At 40.9% G+C, this 18,450-nt stretch overlaps 1 protein-coding gene across 14 annotated transcripts in view; it reads right to left on the minus strand.

Moving 5' to 3' along the window:
- Nucleotides 1-18,450, minus strand: part of TBXAS1 (thromboxane A synthase 1) — a 266,105-nt gene that overhangs the window by 73,611 nt on the left and 174,044 nt on the right. For all 14 annotated transcript variants that reach the window (XM_050324636.1, XM_050324632.1, XM_050324635.1 and 11 more), the window contains one exon: nt 17,680-17,810. In XM_050324636.1, coding sequence (XP_050180593.1) covers nt 17,680-17,810 — 131 coding nt within the window. The remainder of the gene's footprint in view (nt 1-17,679; nt 17,811-18,450) is intronic.

Below are 18,450 nucleotides of genomic sequence, written 5' to 3' on the forward strand. Positions count from 1 at the left end.
TGTACACACTGCTATATCAGTGTATCTACAGGTCACGTTTTATAAGCTTGATTTGTCAACCATCTTTTTAAGTGAGACAACCTCTGTCACCAGGGAGTTATCAGTAAAGCACTGTTGTAGCTATCCAGGTCCTTTTGAAAAAAAAGTAAAAAAAATATTATTTTGCCAAACTTCTTTGAAAGGATCAAATTCAAACTCTTTCTAACACTTGCAGGTATCCTTTGGTTTCTCAGTGAAATCACAAAAAAAAAAAAAAAAAACCAAAACAAAAAAAACAAACACAAAACAAAACAAAACAAAACAAAACAAAAACAAAACAAAACAAAAAAACACCAAAAAACACAAGCCAGTTTCTCTGACAATATATCCAATTCCAAAACATTTCAGAGAGATTTTCCTTTTACCTTGTGTTTGAACACAAAAGATCAAATCAACTGGAACGCAGGAGCTGACAGCCCCCAAATTTGTGCATCTGAAGGCTGAGGACAAGGTGCTCTTACAGGTGATGCTCAGCTCTGGAAGGACTGCAGAGTATGGTCATTATTCAGGAGTGGCTGGGAAACTTTTCAGTCTGGCACATAAAACTCTTTAGTTTGCATTTGTTAACATCAGCTGATGAAACCACTGCAATGTTTTTATTGCAAATGGGCTAAATGTCTGAGGGCAGGCATGTTTTACAAAGCAATTTAACTTGCATTTTAAAATGACTTAATTTAAAGCAAAAAAATAAAAACTCACTAAGTACTCACCTGGAAAGTGGAGCACTTTTTGCCATCCTGGTCTGATCTTAATATTTATGTTAAAATCCCAGACTGAAAAGATCTTGTATATCTTTAGACGTTTTCTGTTATTTTCATATATTATCATCACTAACCTACTGTGCAAGTTTCTGGCAGTAGTTCACAGCTAAGATGGAGCATTCCATGATACTGCATTTGACATCAGAAGTTCCAGCAATGCCTTTGCTTTCTACTTGAAAGAAAAGGAAGTGTCCCTTCAATAATGTTGCAAAAAGGCAACATGAAATGCTGACCAGGCCCAGAGGGGCAGGTATGTCAGCAAACAGATGAAAGTACCTGACCATAGAAAGTATTAAACATGGTAACAAAACATATCTTCTCTATGTGACTAATGTTCCTTTTAAAAATAAAAATAAAGTCAACATTAAGCCTGAATTAGAGTATGATATGGATTTTATTGGCTGAGTTTCCCACTAAATCTTTGAAGTGACCAATATGAATTACTGGTTAAGCACTGACCTACACAGATGCTGAGATGCTTAAAGCTGCACTGCCCTTTTTGCCTTTAAAGCACAGTTATAACTGGTGCAGCTTCTCCATCTGTAAAATCGGGACAACAGACATCAAATCTTATAAAACCCCGTGAAGAAAAGCTAATGATGCTCTCAGAAAACCCTTTCAGACCTAGGATGAAAACAGATTTACACCGACTCAAAGAGTTTAAGGCAAAAGCATCATCATAGGGGGAAAAGAGCCCTGGAAGGAACTGAGCACGTTATCTACTTCATCCCCTTGCCACGAGGCAACATCAGCCAAACCAGCACTGACAGCTGTTTGTCTAACCTGTTCTTAAAAACCCAGCAAACCCTGACTTCCCACAGGCTCCCCAGGCAGTCCACCCAAGCACTGGACCATTTTTCGTCACTGGAGAGGTTTCCCCTCCTCCTGTGAGTCACTGCAGATATTGTAAATCATTAGATTTCACCCACAACCTGTGTTTGTATCTCCCTCTCTCTCTCTCTCTCTCTGTGTATATATATGTATATATATATATATATACACATAGGTCTTTAACAAAGCATGATGTTAACAGAAAAATCATAGTGTTGAAAAACACAAAACCATTTTCATGTAGTAGTGCCTCCACCTGTAAGGTGAGGGAGAAGAGTGTTCAGGTACTGCTGGTTTCTTCCACAAAATTTTTGCACTTTTCTGACCTTCAAAATGCAAAGTTAAAGAGCATTAATAATCTACAGAGGCATGGGTAAGCCTAATTCAACCTGAAAATAAAGCCATGGGCAATTCTTAAAACCAAGGTTTTGTTAGCAACCTGTCTCCCTTCAGTTTAAACTGCTGCAAGTGGCACTAGAGGGCTCACATCTTGAAAGACAGCAGCCTCCTTCTCCACATGTTCCCACACAGAGCAGGGATGAAAAGAAATTTGAATTTCAGATCTAATTGTTAGTGAATGAAGAGGGAGCAAAGAACCGTTTCTAGTTGAGGCGATCTTAATATAGGTCTTTACAACTCTTCTAGAAGGAGACTGGTTTTAAAATCTAGTCAGAGGCCTGACTTCACTGAAGTGACCTGTAGGATGAAGAAATACAACAGTTATGGCTGAGAGAAAATAAGACAGACATCTATTTGACCATTTCATTAACTATGTGGGCCCACAGAGAAACCCATGGCTTTCCCAGAGATGCTGGAAACCCTCCCAGTAGTTCTTCACTGTAAAATCAAGGGATTGTCCACAGCCTAGTCCATTTACACCCTTAATGAACTGGCCCCTGTCTCAGTCTGGGAAGTTTCTTTCCAATACCAGGCTGAGCAGGATGATCTGGGTGTCTAAGAGAAACACTAAGTTTTTCTCCACAAAATTCAGTCTAATGGCAAACAAATGTCATGCACTTTGTGGCTGCTGCTTGGCACCTCTGCCATGCTGGCCTGGCAGCCTCAGCCCAGGGCACAGCACAGCATTACAACCAGCACAGCTCCCCCCATTATATTCACACGAGCAGAAGGCTCAGAAAACAGCCCAAAATTCAATGGCTAGAGAGTCCCATCCAGTTTTCCCAGTCCCTGCACTGTGGTGAGCAAGAGACACTGGTAGCAAGTATCAATGGACAGCAACCTCATCATTCTGTATTTGCAAAACATTTAGGATAACAACACTCTGATAATGACTCCTGGCATTATCACAGTACAAACAATAAATATTGGATTTGAGTGTGCGGTAGCTGAGCTTCTCCTGCCCCACACGTGTTTTGCAGCTTGAAGGTGGAGGAGTGTTATCAGAATACACAGAGGGAAAACAGAGCAAGAGAAGAACTAACTGAGTGATGGGGTAAAAGAATAGTTTGTTCCAGGCTCCCTCATGTATGCCAGGGTGTGGAACAGGCACAGATTCCCACATCAGCAACGAGCTGACCACCCTACTTCACGCTGTGTGCATGCATCATCTCCCAAAGCTTATGTGGCCTCCCAGTAAATACTCTGACACTCCTCCCCTCTGTTATTTGCACAAGGAAGGGAGGATGCAGGAAGGGAGTGTTTTAGGCTAAGTATCTGACAGCTAGAAGCTTGACCCTCTGTTGACTTAAACTGCTGACTAAAGGCTGCTGTTGCAGACAGCCCCTCTGTTCCTTTTCTATTTGCCACAGATTACAATTGTATTTGCTTAAATTTAATTCCTGAATATGACATTCAACAAAATGCACAGGAATGTCATTATTGCTTTCTTATCCTTTGTTCTTCCTGCCACATATGCTCTTCTTAGCATACTTGCAAAGGCCCACCACTCACTTCGAAGAGCCATCAGGATGTTTCCAGGCCATTCTGGGAATTTACTGTTCACATCCTGCCCTCTCTTATCTCTCCCCAGGGTTAGTTCAAGATCCTCTCTTTCTGCATTACAGGATATATAGATTGCATATGTTTTGAGGGAAAGAGCACCTCATTATTTGGCTTTGTTATGCCATGAAGTAATTTCAGGTAAAAAAAAAACCCAAATATTTTTTTAAACTAAACTAATCATGGTTGTGAGACTGATATAAATGCGCTGCTACCAGGGAAAAAAAAAAAAAAAAAAGGTACAGTTAATTTTATTTGCATTCTTTATTAATAAAATGGAAAAAACCATTTGTCTTTATCACTTCTCCAAGCAACTGCTCTCCACTGCTGGCAGGCAACCCTACTGCTGGTTTATCCATTCATGATCACACCTGCACCCTACGCTAGGATTTATCCTGGATCTTCAGCTATATTAAGCTGGCTTTTACCTAAAGTACATAAATGACACCTGTATCTGACTCTCACGACTTGTGTACATGAAGGGATAAAGGTTTCTACAGGTTTCTAACACAGTGGGTGAAAGTGGGATTGGGAAGGAAAGGATTATTTTTAGCTACCGGTGACCAATAACAAACTGTGTTATCCTCTGCAGTTTGATGGATGCTCAGTTCAGTTATGAGTTTTATCCAATAGATGGCTCCTCGGTAGCAGGAAGGATTCTCCCCCTGCTCTCTTTTCCTTCACAGAGTTTCAATATGACTTTCTAATATTTACACAGCTATTATCTTGCAAATATAGGCATTTTGTGCACACTGATAAACACACAGAAGAAGCATGTGTGCGTGAATTAAAGAACAAAAGAAAAATTAGATGGCGTTTTATATCCTTCATGAAGCTTTGTCCTCTGCCAGTACAGGGATGCAAGAAAAATGACAGCCAGGCAGCTCTGTGGCCTGGAATGCTTCCTAAAATCAAACTAAAAACAAAAATACAACCACAGAAACACATGAATATTAACAGCATGCCAAGTATGAGCTGTCTTTCTCCCCAAAAATATGAGGACATCTCCTGCATCTTACATACCCCTGACTGAGCAATACTTAAGGAACTTACAGGCATCATTACTCCTCTGTCAATAAAAGATTTTTCAAAAGGAAAAATAAAGTCCTATGTGTAATTATCGATACGATGAAGCAGGAGAGCTCTGTGTAATTGGCAGGGTACAAGTTAACATCATCGTGACTAATGTTAACATTTCTGAGATGGTGAAAGTGAATACATTTTTGTTGATGTACAGAAAAACATAATCAGAATAATAATAGCAAACCCCCAAGACATTCAGAGAAATCATGTTTATCCCATGTAGGCACTTGGAACTTCTCTGAATCAGAAGAGCAGTTCCCAGTAATTTCTGTCCTGAGATCTATCTTGCACCTCACTCAGATCTTGTCAAGATCTTGTCAACACCTGGCAGTAATCCCATTTTGGGGACTGTGACCCTCTGGTCAAACCACATGATCAAGTCAAAACAGAACACCCACATTAAATAATAAATCTCACAGAAGCCAAGCCACGGTTCTTTAAATTCCTATGACTTAACACTTCAATGGGGCACAGCTATAAGCCCACTACACCTGCTGTTAGCATCTAAAATAATAACATTCCTAATAATAACCTTTATCCTTGAAATATTAAGTTGCTTTAAAAAGTGGGGTAAAGGTACCATTTTGCTACAAATATACATATAAATATGTAGCATCATAATATTAGCACAATTACAGCCATAATAACTGTCAAGAAAAAAATAACTGGTTAGTCCCTATTCAAAGCTGAGCACAATCACTGCTTACATTTCAGCACTCCAAAAGGACTTGACTAATTCCATGCCTCAAATCAGCTTTTTGCTGGCTAAAATTTCGAAAATTCAAACCAGCTCGCATTTTGCTCACTCCAAAATAAGCTCAGCAGCAGCATGCTTGATCATGAGCTGTTACACTTGCTTCCCTTTACCCCTGAGCAGACACCCCAAACAGTCGTTTATCCTTCATGTGTATTGTGCAGAGAAACAGCACATGTAAAGGTAGCCTCATGATCTGGTGATCCCTCAGCTTTGGGCATGCAGAAGGCACTCTGCATGCTCAAAGACACTGTTCTTAAACTGCAAGGAGCAGATTTAAACCCTGGCCAGTCCCAGAAGCTCCATCTTTCCTCCTGCCTCTCTGTCTCAGGATGCTGCCACCTGCAGAACTTACCCAGACACAAAGCCAAACCTGCAGACTTTCACCCACCTCCTCTTTTTAAGGGGCAAAATACAAACATGCTAAAAACATGAGAGTTCACAACCAAAATGCTGACGATCATTTTCACCATGGAGCAGTTTAAAACAGGCAGCGGTGATATTCATTAAGCTGTTAATAATGGATTGTGGCACAAAGCAATTTATCAAGTTTCCACTGTAATTAAAATCACTGAATATTTGGGCACTTGCAATGCACCTAGCTCTCCCTGCTTCTAAAGCTTTACATTTTAATGTGAATTATAGCTCCCTCTCCCCAGAGAGCTACTAAAAAGCCAATTTTAATTGGTATGTTTTTAATTGAGATTACATTATTAAAAAGTGTACATTTCTGTTGAAGAGAGAAAGGAGGTGCCCAGCTCCCCTTTACTCTCTGTCTCTCTTAGATACAGCTTGCTTATCCCAGCGGGAGGGAAAAATGAAGGGTAGGTGCTGTGAAGAAAGTGGAGAAAGCCCTGAACAGGCTGTGAAGCCAGGGCAAGGCTGCCATTGACTGCCACAGATGCAGGATTTCCTATGCAGATTTTCGTGAAGGAGAGGAATTGCCACAATCGTTCAGGCTGCTCTTAACAAAAGGCAGATGGAGGAACGCCACGCAGGGATTCCTGCCTCGTAGCCAGCTGACATCGAGGGCACGTTTTAGAAAGCCTCTCCTCAAGTTTTCCAGTGACAGACAATCTGTCGTTTTCCATAATAAGTAACTCTAATGTTAAGTTATCCTCAAAATCCAAATACAGTCATGAGCGGATGGGGTCTAGCAAAATCCTCTGACTCTGCTGGCTCCAGTGCACTGGAGGCAGGGGGTAGGTGGGCAGAGGCAGCCCCTGGGGCAGCCTAGACACAGTGGCAAGAAGAGAATTACCCCAGAAAACCAAGTTGTTCACCTTTGTGCACTGAGATGGTCAGACTGACTCGTCACTAGGTTCAAAAGAAAAGCAACTTCAGGTACTTGGCATCCAAATGCTGGCCACATAAATGGTTCTCCTGCCAGCAAGATGGACTGTCAGTGTCTCTTATAAGTAGGACTACGGATCTGCTAAGGTAAGTAGACACAAGAGAAAAGGGAGAAATATCAAAGGAGTGCAAAGCAGATAGCAACGTTTGAGACAGATCAAGGGAAAAACCTCCAGAGATCAAAACATGCCAAAAGATGGACAAGATGGTTGAACAAGTATGAAATATCATGGAATGGCTTTTTCATAAGTGCTTCAGAAAAGGTCATGTATTGCAAAAAGAAGGCAGTGTGGGGGGTTGAGAGAGGTCACTGTAGGCAAACAGAGACACAAAGACTAACAAAGTCAAACATCATCCACTAATACCACAAGTGCTGCAACTCCCCTTCTCATTCTGGAAGTGACTCAGGGAGGAAAAATGGTGAACCAATAACAGATAAAAGGGGAAAAAAAGGATGAAATATGAAAGATAAAACTGAAATTATTAAAACTGATATAGAAAGAGAAAGCTTTATTACTGCAATTAGGTCAGTAAATCTGTGATTTTTTTTCTCAATTAAGAATTTAGATGCTACACTCCAGTTACACGTCAGAAAAAACTCTGCTTTTGAGGGAAAGCACCCTAACATGCTATTACAAAAAAGGTAAAATAAATACATGAAATTGCCAGTCCCACTCAATAGATCCCTTGAAGATTTAGATCAAGAAGAAGTAAAAACAAAACAAAATAAAATACTATGTAAATAAAGATTAGATCTTATATCCCACCTTGGCATTAAAGGCCACCACTTTGTTGTGCAAAAAATTAATCTCCAGATTATTTGAATTATTGTAATATTCCTTTTGCTTGCTGATTTGAAACCCCCACCCCAATCATAGATTAAGCAGGAAAAGGAAGGGTTTTCAGTGACCTCCAGCAGGATTTTCCGAGAAACTTGTGGGGAACAGACTGCAGAGATAACATACAGAAGAGATGAGGAACAGTAAGAGAGAGAAGTTACAAAAGAAAGGGAATGTGCATGACCTCAGGGTTACAATTTTTCCTTTCAGCCAAAGGGGTGAAGGAAAGCAAATGACAGGAAGTGGGAAAAGACAGGTTGAACAAGATTTGCTTTAGGCCAATGGAATTGCGAAGGGAAACTGTGCTTCCAAGCCTATAGGAAGATGACCCTGAAAGACAGATGTAATACTGCTTAGGTTGGATATTTTGCACAGATAAAAACATGCAGCAGAAAGGCCAGATTACTTGCTGATTTGGTATGTATCAACAGATATATGACTACATCAGATTCCACTCTGAGTGCTATAAAAGAAAGGCAGATGGAGATGCTTTACTCCCCAGAAAACAGATACCTTTTTCTCAGCCCTGGACACAACAAAATCGCATTGGATATGTGTAACTTCCATGGCTTCAACACCAGGAACGTTTCCCCAAAGACACACAGTGACCCAACAGGTTGTAACAGCTTTGATTCAATTATTCTCTCTGATCAGAGTATCAGGAAAGTTGCTACCTAACCAAGGGGACAAACTTTATGTTTAAGGTCATGAAAGAACAGTATTGAGTACTAGGTATAAAAAGTATTAAAGCCAATGCCACATCCTCCTCAAACAGATGGCCTTTCAGAAAGATTTAATCAGACACTGAAATGCATGCTGCGAATACTCATTACTAACACAGGATCAGGCTGAGACAAGTGGCCAGCACTGACGTTATTGCCTACAGGGAATTACCACAGGCATAAACAGGATTTTCAATGTTTGAACCTCTCTTTGGACAGTAAGCACAGGGTCCACTTTTCATCATAAAGGAGGGTAAAGCAAAAAATTCATGATGGGGTGGGCCAGAAGAAGCAAAATACCATATAAGGAACAACCACCTCTTTTTTTGGCTTCCTTGCCTTCTGTTTTTCAGTCTGTGCTGGTCAAGCCACCACAAAACTCAGTGACACAAACCAGTGTTTTCTGGATCCCACCTTCAAAGAACAATGAGCTCTTACTTGTCTTATTTTTATGAACACATAAAACAGAGCTGTGACTGCTCCCTCCCCTTCAGTATCAAGAAGAAAAACAGGGTATAGCCACAACAACCAGCACCTAGCAAGACGGGAGGGGGGAAAAAGGAAAAAAAAAAAAAGAAAAGAGTACTTTAGATCTCTCCTTTCAGTGATGGGGTCAGGTTTTTTGAAAAAGGCAAGTTTACCTTTCAATTCTTTCATCTTCCAGTTTTTCTAAGAAATTTTACTGCAAACATTATATGAAAGAGTCCTCAAGCTATCTTTTCACCTGGATTTTTGTTAAACAGTATATGGTAAAATCAGTCACTTAAAATAAACACAATTTTTAGAAGTCACTAAAACCCTTGACATTACCAACAACTGAGCATGTGGGTTTATTTTTTTTCAGTCTAGATGAAAAAGCCTTTTTTCAACACTAAAGATTCCACCCTTCTCAATTAAAAGATGTTTCTCATATGCTGTAGATTAGCAAAGCCAAATGCCCACCTTCACTTCCTGCGCCGGCTGGTGAAAACAGGAGGAAAATGCATGCAAAACTTATTGACAGAAGCATTTAAGTCCTTCCCCCTTTAACTCTGAAGGCATCCTGTTGACTTAGCAACTTCCTGTGGATTAATGCAGCTACAGGGAGCATCTGAACTTCCCCTGTTCTACCCAGAAAGGCCCAAAGTTATGATTTCTTTGAAGGCCCTCTGGAGGAGTTCCACACAAGCCTCTTAGAAATTGAAGTTAGCTTTGAAGATAGTCACATCTTCCTGGTACTATCAGCAAGATTATTCTTGGCACATCTGGATTTGCAAAAATGTAACCAGACTAATCACCATGAACAACCTGGAGTTTTGATTTCATCTCTGTCCTTTGGTACAAGTCTACGTTCCTGCAAACTGAAGTGTAATCATCCCCCCATACTCAGCACTGGTGAGGCTGCACCTCGAATCCCGTATTCAGTTCTGGACCCCTCACTAAAAGAAAGACATTGAGGTGCTGGAGCAAGTCCAGAGAAGGGCAACAGAGATGGTGAAGGGTCTGCAGCACCAGTCTTATGAGGAATGGCTAAGGGAGGTGGGTGTGTTGAGCCTGGAGAAAAGGAGGCTCAGGGAAAACCTTATCACTCTCAGCAACTACCTGAAAGGAAGCTGCAGCCAGCTGGGGGTTGGCTTCTTCTCTGAAGTAACACGTGACAGGACAAGACGAAATGGCTCCAAATTGCACCAAGGGAGGCTTTGACTGGATATAGAGAAATAATTTTTCACCAAAAGGGTGGTCAGTCGTTGAAACAGGCTGTCCAGGGAAGGGGTTCAGTCACCAGCTGTGGAGGTATGTAAAAGCCGTGTAGGTGTGGCACTTACTTGGTGGGCATGGTTTAGTGGTGGACCTGACAGTGCTGGGTTAATGGTTGGACTTAATGATCTTAAAGGTCTTTTCCAATCTAAATGATTCTGTGATTCAGTGTGAGCAGTGCTCCAAGAAGTCAATGAGATGGTGCTTTGAACAGATTATAGCTGAGGTGGGACATGTGAAATATGAGATAGGGACACCACTCCAGTCGCCTCCTGAGGAAGAAATTAAGATACACTTGAGAAAGACTAAAAGGGAGTGGGAAGAGATGGAGGCATCAGAGAAAGAGTCCCAGATGCCAAGATTATATTGTTAGGGTTGCGGCAGGGTTTGCTAGAGTGGGGCAGATAATATATACATGATACCATCTGCCTATTCCTTGTCTAGAATCCATAATGTACTCTGAGACATAACCAAGGAGACAGTAGAAATGCTGTGTTAGAGCAAAGGGTGAGCAATAGCAAGCAGATCTGGTACATGCTTGCTGGTAGCAGGTAACCAAGCAGATATTTGCTGACTTCTTGTGACCACAGTGCTGCTCATAAAGCGCTGGGCTCACAGGTGTGCTGGGCTGTAGAACTGGGACAGATGCAGCAGTAACGCAAAACTCTTCCTGCGCTCCCTATCAACACTCCTCGGGGAGGCGAGAAAGTCGCTGCTCTCGTTACTTATTCTGTCCTTGATCTCTTTTGAGCACAGAGGCTGCAGAACTACATTTCATGATGAAAGCACCTCAGCCAGACACTTCAGCCCAGGCCTGAAACCCAAAGATCACGTTTGGTAAGCCTGCAATTCATCCTTGGAAAGATAACAGCAGACTGATCAAGAAATTACAACTGGTGCCCAAAAGTAATAGGGATTTCTAGTTCATCTCTATTCAAGGTTTTGTGGCTTTTTAAAGACCCACTTCAGAAATCCTGAGAAAGTCATAAAACAAATTCCATCTTTAAGAAAAAGAAATAAATAAAACACATTTTTTAAAAAGTATTTTTCCTCAAATGTGGGAAAGAAGGAAAACAATTTAAAAAGCAAGGAAATGGCTTGATTCCTAAAAGATGAAGAATAACTAAAATGCCTTTTAACATAATGCTACCTCTTTTTCTCAGAATCACTGTATGCTGCCCAAGCACAGACACCAGATTTAATGTTCAAAAGGTTTTTAACATATTCTAAAGGAACAGTACCCTTCTGCTTAGAGCAGTAGAAATACAGGCTGAGAATTGTATTCAAACTACATATTTAGCCCAAATTTCCTCTAGATCTTTAAGATACACATTCACCTTTCTGAAAGTCCACTTCGCATTTCCTCCTGACAAAGGCAGAGGATAATGAGATGATCAAACCGTGAGAACCACCCAGCAGAACAGAATTACAACATCCCTCCTACAGACTTAGAAAAACAAAAGGACCAGAATGATCCTTTGTTTTAATGACTTTACTAATCAATAAAAATGGATTATTTAGTGTTGCCATATATTATGGATATTGCAATATCCTTATATGGACATCAATTTCTTCCAAATATAAACAAGTTTTGCTTGGTTTTCTATAAAGGCAAGAATACTGCCACTCTTAGAAGGTGTGTAATCCTCCCATCTGCTCTTTCCGTAGAAAAATATTTACTTTTTAACATCTGTACTGCATTTACACAGTTCAAACACACACATAGCCCCTGGAATGTACACAGTATTTAGCAAATTTTTAACTAAGTTTTCTTTGTAATTGTATAGTTTTCCCTTGACAAGGAGAGGATCAGACTTTTTCAGGAGGATTACCTCTGCTCAACTCATTTCAAGCAGCTCTTGAATAAAATAGTTCATTAGTTCATGAAAAGGAAAAACTCCAGGGAACTGCTGGGGAAGGAAGAGAAAAGAACAGAATGTCACAGTAATTAGGTTTTCAGATTGTCCCTTATCCTCCAGAATGCAGGTACACACACACGTCCCTCTTCTCCTTAGGGGAGCTCGCTGCCATGTTTTTCCCTGGGAATCAGTGTTCTAGAGATTGAAGTTCTAACCAAGCCATCATTTCCCAGAAAGATATTAAAAGATACCTCTTCCTTACAGAACATTTCAATTGCTAGTTCATAGGGCGAGAGCAGTCCCATTTCATTTGCAAGTATTTAAATATGCCTTAGTTTCAGAGTTACTCAAAATTCAGTTTCCTGACCTGGCTGATGCTGGTAAACCAAAGGATCTCCACTCACCAGGATATCACTTGTGCCCACCCAGGCAGCCTGGGAACAGCAGAGCCACTGACTGTAGCTACCAGGGATCAGGGAAAAGATTGGCCAGGAATAAGAATGGCAAGTGGGGAAAACTGAAGAGGTCCACAATTGTTCACTGGCAATTGCTGACCAAAGGACAACCTCTTTTGGTCTCTCCCTGGCACAGCAGAGTAACAAAGCATCCCAGGGCCATACCAATCCACAGGATCATCACCAGGATTGACAACACTGTACAGTTTTTGTGGTTTTACACCACGTGGCTCAATGGGAAGCATAGCTCACAGCAGCACAGTCTTCACACTATTCTCCCACGGTTCCTTCTGTCTGTTCTGCATTTACATTAAAAGCATTCAGGTAGTTTGTAGGTGTCTACCCAGACCAACTAAACTGCAAACCAAGATGCCAATGAAAACAGTTCTGGTGATACTTCCCTGTGCTTTGTCACTCTCTCATTTCAAATCAGCTTGAGACCACCAAGAAGGAGCTGATGATCATCAGAAACATACTGGATCACTACCGTCCTGGCATGGATCTGTGACCTCGAATTATGCATTGACAGAAGACAGTACGACTGGAAAAATCAGGAGATGTCAGAGAATGTATTGAAGCCTCTATGAACTCTCCAATTCTCCTTGTTAAAGGATGTATAGTTTGAAAAATGGATTTTCCCACAGATCGGTTGTGATTTTCCAAAAATAATGTTTTGCAATATTCTTGTTACCTTCCAAGAGCTATTACTATGGATTACAAATGAAACTCTGGACTTCTACCTGCTGACAGGGGGCTTAGTTTCAACCCACAGTTTTAGAAAGCAGCCTCAGTTTTGAGCACTATAAAAGACTTCTTCATTTAGATATCATCATTTAAAAGGAATTGGTAGGTTAAGAACTGAGTTATAACATGATATAAAAACAACTCTTACATGAATAATGAATGATTTGCATATCAGATTATTAAATGAAAATCTATCAAAGATCATTTATTAAAATAAACAGTCTATCTGCCCTGTTTCTGGAAATATTTTGCCTCAGGGAAAAATTTAAGCCTGGGCAGATAATCAGGATAAGGTATTTGAACACTTAAATCCTGCTGGAGTCTTCAAAGTAGGTGTTAAGTGGTGCATTAAATTTGTGCTTTTTCTTCTGAGCAGGGTAAATTTGCTCTTCTGTAAATAGTGGGAAAAGCCTTTTACAATAATTTGAATCCATGAATAAATGTAACATATTAAAATTTCTAAAGTACAACCACTAAATGTTTTTGTACATAAGCCAAATGAGTTGAATATCCAGGACTAAAATTATTCGAGTGACCACAGAAAGATAATATATAATTAAAATGACATCTGCACCACTAAGCAATGGCATGAGAGAAAGTGACATCACAGATCTCATGTAAGCTGCAAGCATATTATTAGATCTAAACCTGGCTGTAAAATTACTATCTACCCATGGGATTATTCTTAGGCATTCAGAAGCATTGTTTCATTTACTGATAGAACAGGGATGATAACAGGCTGACTTTGCTTGCCACGTTGTTTTTTGGTCTTTATTCTTTGTTCACATTTGCTGAAGATGAGAGGAAGACAAGCTTCAGCTGAATCACTGTCATGGAGCTTTTCATTGTTTGTTCCAAAGGTTTTTTTTTATCCTTCCCACCACCCCCCGCCTCAAGAAAAGAACCCAAAAGTATTTTTAATGATGTTAAAATCAACGAGGAGTAAAAGATGCACACAATGTAACATCCAGGAATGTGGCAACTTAAGGAATACCCATTGGCCTAATGCACCTCAGGGAGATCATAAGACTTGGCTTACAGTTCTAGATTAGCACAAACCAGTAGCCACCAGTTATAGCTTGGCCTCATTAAAATTCAGTGCCAAAATTCCAAGTGGCTTCAGTGGGTACATTTCATCACTTGAGACCTAGGACACAGGACATAATTCTCCTTCACGTGCAGGGCTCTCTGGGATACCTAATCTCTACAGATGCAATTTCTGGATAAATTTTTAAAAAATGCATTTTGAATTGTTTCACATACCATTTTTATGTCCCTGGCAAATTATTAAGTTGTCCATACCTGTAACAAGACTCATGCACCACCAACCTAAACCAGTCAAAATTCTAAGAACACGTAACAAGACAGGCAGTGAAAAGGGAAAAAGAGGAAGCTCCAAACTTTCCAGCCACTTTTGAAAGCCACAGTAATGATCCTGAACTGCAAAGGGGATTTAATGTGCCCTCAGAAATCTGGTCCAAGCGTCTAACTCCCAGGATTTGAAATAGTTCCCACATGCCAATTTTGCAAACTAGGCAAAAGTCCAGGAGCAGATGGGTCCATGGACTTATGCATACACTGCTAAGGCAAACATGGACCTTGTACTTTCCTCCACACTGCCCTGATACTGGGCAACTACTGCCATGTCTTATCTCTTACAGCATCTCCCTACATCCCTTCCAATATAACCCTATAGCTCTGCTCCATCAACCAGTAAAACCTGCAAACAGGCTGCATATGCACAGATTTCTGCCTCCTGCTCTTGTCACAGAATAGGCTGAGTTGAAGGGACCCACAAGGATCATTGAGTCCAACCCTTAGTCCTGCACAGGGCTGTCTCCAAGAGTCACACCATGTGCCAGGAGCATCAACCAAACACATCTTGAACTCTGTCAGGCTTGGTGCTGTGATCACTTCCCTAGGGAGCCTGTTCCAGTGCCCAACCACCCTCTAGAGGAAGAATCTTTTTCTAATATCCAACCTAAACTTCTCCTAAAACAACTTCAGGCCATTCCCTTGGGTTCTGTCACCAGTCATCACAGGGAAGAGATCAGTGCCTGCCCCTCCTCTTCCCCTCATGAGGAAGTTGTAAACTGCAATGAGGTCTTCCCCCAGTCTCCTGCAGACTGAAAGAACAAGTGAATTCAGCCACTCCTCACACAGTTTCCTCTCAAGGCCCGTCACTGTCTCCATTGCCCTCCTTTGGATGCTCTCTAATAGCTGATTATCTTTCTTATAATGCAGTGTCCAAAACTGCACACAATATTTAAGGTAAGGCTGCACCAGAGCAGAGCAAGACCTTCCTTGACCAGCTGGTGATGCTGTGCCTGATGTCCCCCAGGACACAGTTGGCCCTCCTGGCTGCCAGTGCACTGCTGATTCATACTCAACTTGCCATTGACCTGGACCCCTGGTCTCTTTCCTGGCACTGTTTGCCAGCCTCTCACTCCCCAGTCTGTACATACATCCAGGGTTGCCTCATCCGGCACTTTTCCTGGTGGAACTTCACATCTGGTTGGTGATTGTATAGTGCTCTAATTCATCAAGGTCTTTTTGCAGGGCCTTCTTGCCTTAAAGGGAGTCAACAGCTCCTCCCAGTTTTGTGTAGTCTGCAAACTTGCATAGTGTCCCTTCCAGTCCTGCATCCTTTATGAAGATTTTTAAGAGCAAAGGCCTTAAGATGGAGCCCCATTAGTGACAGGTCACCAGTCTGATGTTACCCCATTGACTATTATTACCCTCTGTGCTCAACCTGTTGTCACTAATCCTGCTTTTCTTGGCATTTTCCCTTTCAAAAGGGAGTGAGCATCTCTGATATAGTGAAGGATTTAGCCCATGATCGAAGCCCTCCGTGCTACTGTTACAGAAATACACTGCATTTTATTAATAATAGTTAATACAGTAACTACTTTTAATCCATGCTGGATTATTTCTTTGTCCCTTTTGTCCTTTGACAATTGATACACAGAACAGACTTTTCATGCAGACCCCCTTTGGCATGAATCTTTGATCCAAGTCTTTCCATACATACAGCCAAATCAGTACGCCATTAAAAGTTCCCACCGGACCTGTGCATTAGAAATGAGGTGTCTGAAAGCAGTTTAGCTACACCATTCCTGTTAGAAAATACTCCTCCACCACTCAACCTGGGCCAGCAGCAATATTTACAAATCATGAGTCGTTTGCAGCCAGCCAGTGGTGCTTACCATGTTTTGGATGTAAAGAAGGTCAGACTTAAAGTTTGCTAAGGGCAAAGACTGATGAAGGTGGGCTGGAGGAATGACCAACAGCAGGTGGTGATGAAGTGCAACAAACACAGAAGTAAGACTTCATTGCAGAAAAAGTCAAAGAGCAGAACATGCAATACAGCGAAGAGCAGTAATACTTCTGAATATCAAATTTATTTTTAAATGTCTACTGGAGGTACTGTAAGATAAACTAAAATTCGTTTTATCCTGAAAGGTGACAGCTGGGGTGAAGCTGTGGGGCCAAGCTGTAAAAGGTTGGGAGGACCCAGTCTCACCTGTGCTCTTAGCCCACCAGCATTGCTCTTCCTTTCAGAAACATCTCTTATATTTCAATATTAACAGCTTCTTTAATGTGTATGTTGTGGTGTGGTTCATCTCAGTTGTTAAAATTTGTCTCAGCTACCTTAAAAATGGAATTCTCACTGATATTCTTTGTTTCTCACTACACATCCATTATTAATTGGTTAACTTATTTTTAGGGATACTGTGCACAGTCTGCAGTAAAAAATGATCCAAAAAGACAAGCAGACCTGATGAAGTTTTGTGTCACAGAACTGAATCACAGGCCTATTTCCAAATGCTTCATATACCAAAAACAGAGAGATGTTCACAAAAATGCATGTGCCTTCAGATACTTCACAAACAACAGTGCTTAAAAACCAAACAAAAAAATCCCCTCAGACTACCTTATGACCAAACAAAAGAGGAACAAATTATTTGCTGATAATGCATACCCATTTATTTGCATGTTTCAGGTGGCATTTACTACCTTTCTAGTTAGCCATCTCTATATCAATTGACTGTTCTAGCCAGACATTCAGGTTCTTTCCATGTTGCAAAGCTGTAGGAACCATGACAGGACTATATAAAACATGCCCCAGCTCCTAGGTAATGACTGGGTTGAAACACTCAGTGGGGGCTTCGTTTTCTCTGGTTCTTAAGGAAAAGTAGCACAGACACAACACCTGAGTTTAAGATGAGAAGAAATTCTACAGGGTGAATCCTTCCTTCTGGGTCTAGGAACTGGGTTGAAAAGTCATCCTAGATGTAACATTTTCTGCATCCTTACTTGAACAGAAACACTAAGAGAAGCAATCTTGTAGTGTGTTAACAATTCTGCATAAACACCAACCCTGCCTGATGGTACATAAAGCTAAAAGTTAATAAAATCTTCACTAAAATACTCTGACTGTTCAAACAGACTGAATTTGCTTTTTAAACTGAGGCTTATGTCACTTACAGTTTTCCCTCAAAACATTTGCTTACCCATATATTTCTCACAGAAATAGCCTTACCTCAGCTGCATCTTGCTGGTGCCTGTAGACAATTGCATTTTTTATGGTTCGGATAAAAAATCCATTCAGTTCCTTTTGTTTCTTGTTCGGAAAAATGCGTAGCAGTGGAATCATTATGAATGGGAAAGAAACTGTAAGATATTTTAAAGAGGAAAACACTGAATCAGACTGTGAAGGCATATAATTGTCTCCCCCCCCACCCCCCGCTCCTTTCATTAATATTATAAAACTCATCAAGTGGGATGTGTTCCTTTTGTGAAACCTGTTTTTTCCTCTTTCCCTCTCCCTCTTTTTCTTCCACCCACACAGGCTGGTAAAAGATTTCCTTTTATAAGTGTCATGCTGGTCAGGACTCTCCTGTCAGACAGATGCCGTCCAAGCTTGCTTCCGCAATGCTTCAGGATTTTGGTTCAGCTTTTTGATGCCACAGAGCCACCACAACAAAGGGGAGCATTATTTCCTCTGCCTACCCAATTACATAGAGAAGGTGGGAGATCTTGAACCAGCCTAGCAGCTTATGGCACCAATCTGTGAAATTGTGTAGTGTTCATTCTCATTTACAGTTTTTCAGTATTAAGAAGCCTATAAGGATGGGGACAAACTCTTTCTCTATCAGGGCCTCTTGAAATAGGACAAGGGCTACTGGTTTTAAGCTAAAAGAAAGTCAGTTTAGATTAGATATAAGGAAGATGGTTTTTACAATTAAGGTTGTAAAACACTGGAAAACGTTGCCCAGAGAGGTGGTGAATGTCCCATCCCTGAAAATATTCA

Source organism: Myiozetetes cayanensis, unplaced genomic scaffold (genome assembly GCF_022539395.1).
Source record: "Myiozetetes cayanensis isolate MyiCay16 unplaced genomic scaffold, myiCay2020 scf3, whole genome shotgun sequence".
Lineage (NCBI taxonomy): Eukaryota > Metazoa > Chordata > Aves > Passeriformes > Tyrannidae > Myiozetetes > Myiozetetes cayanensis.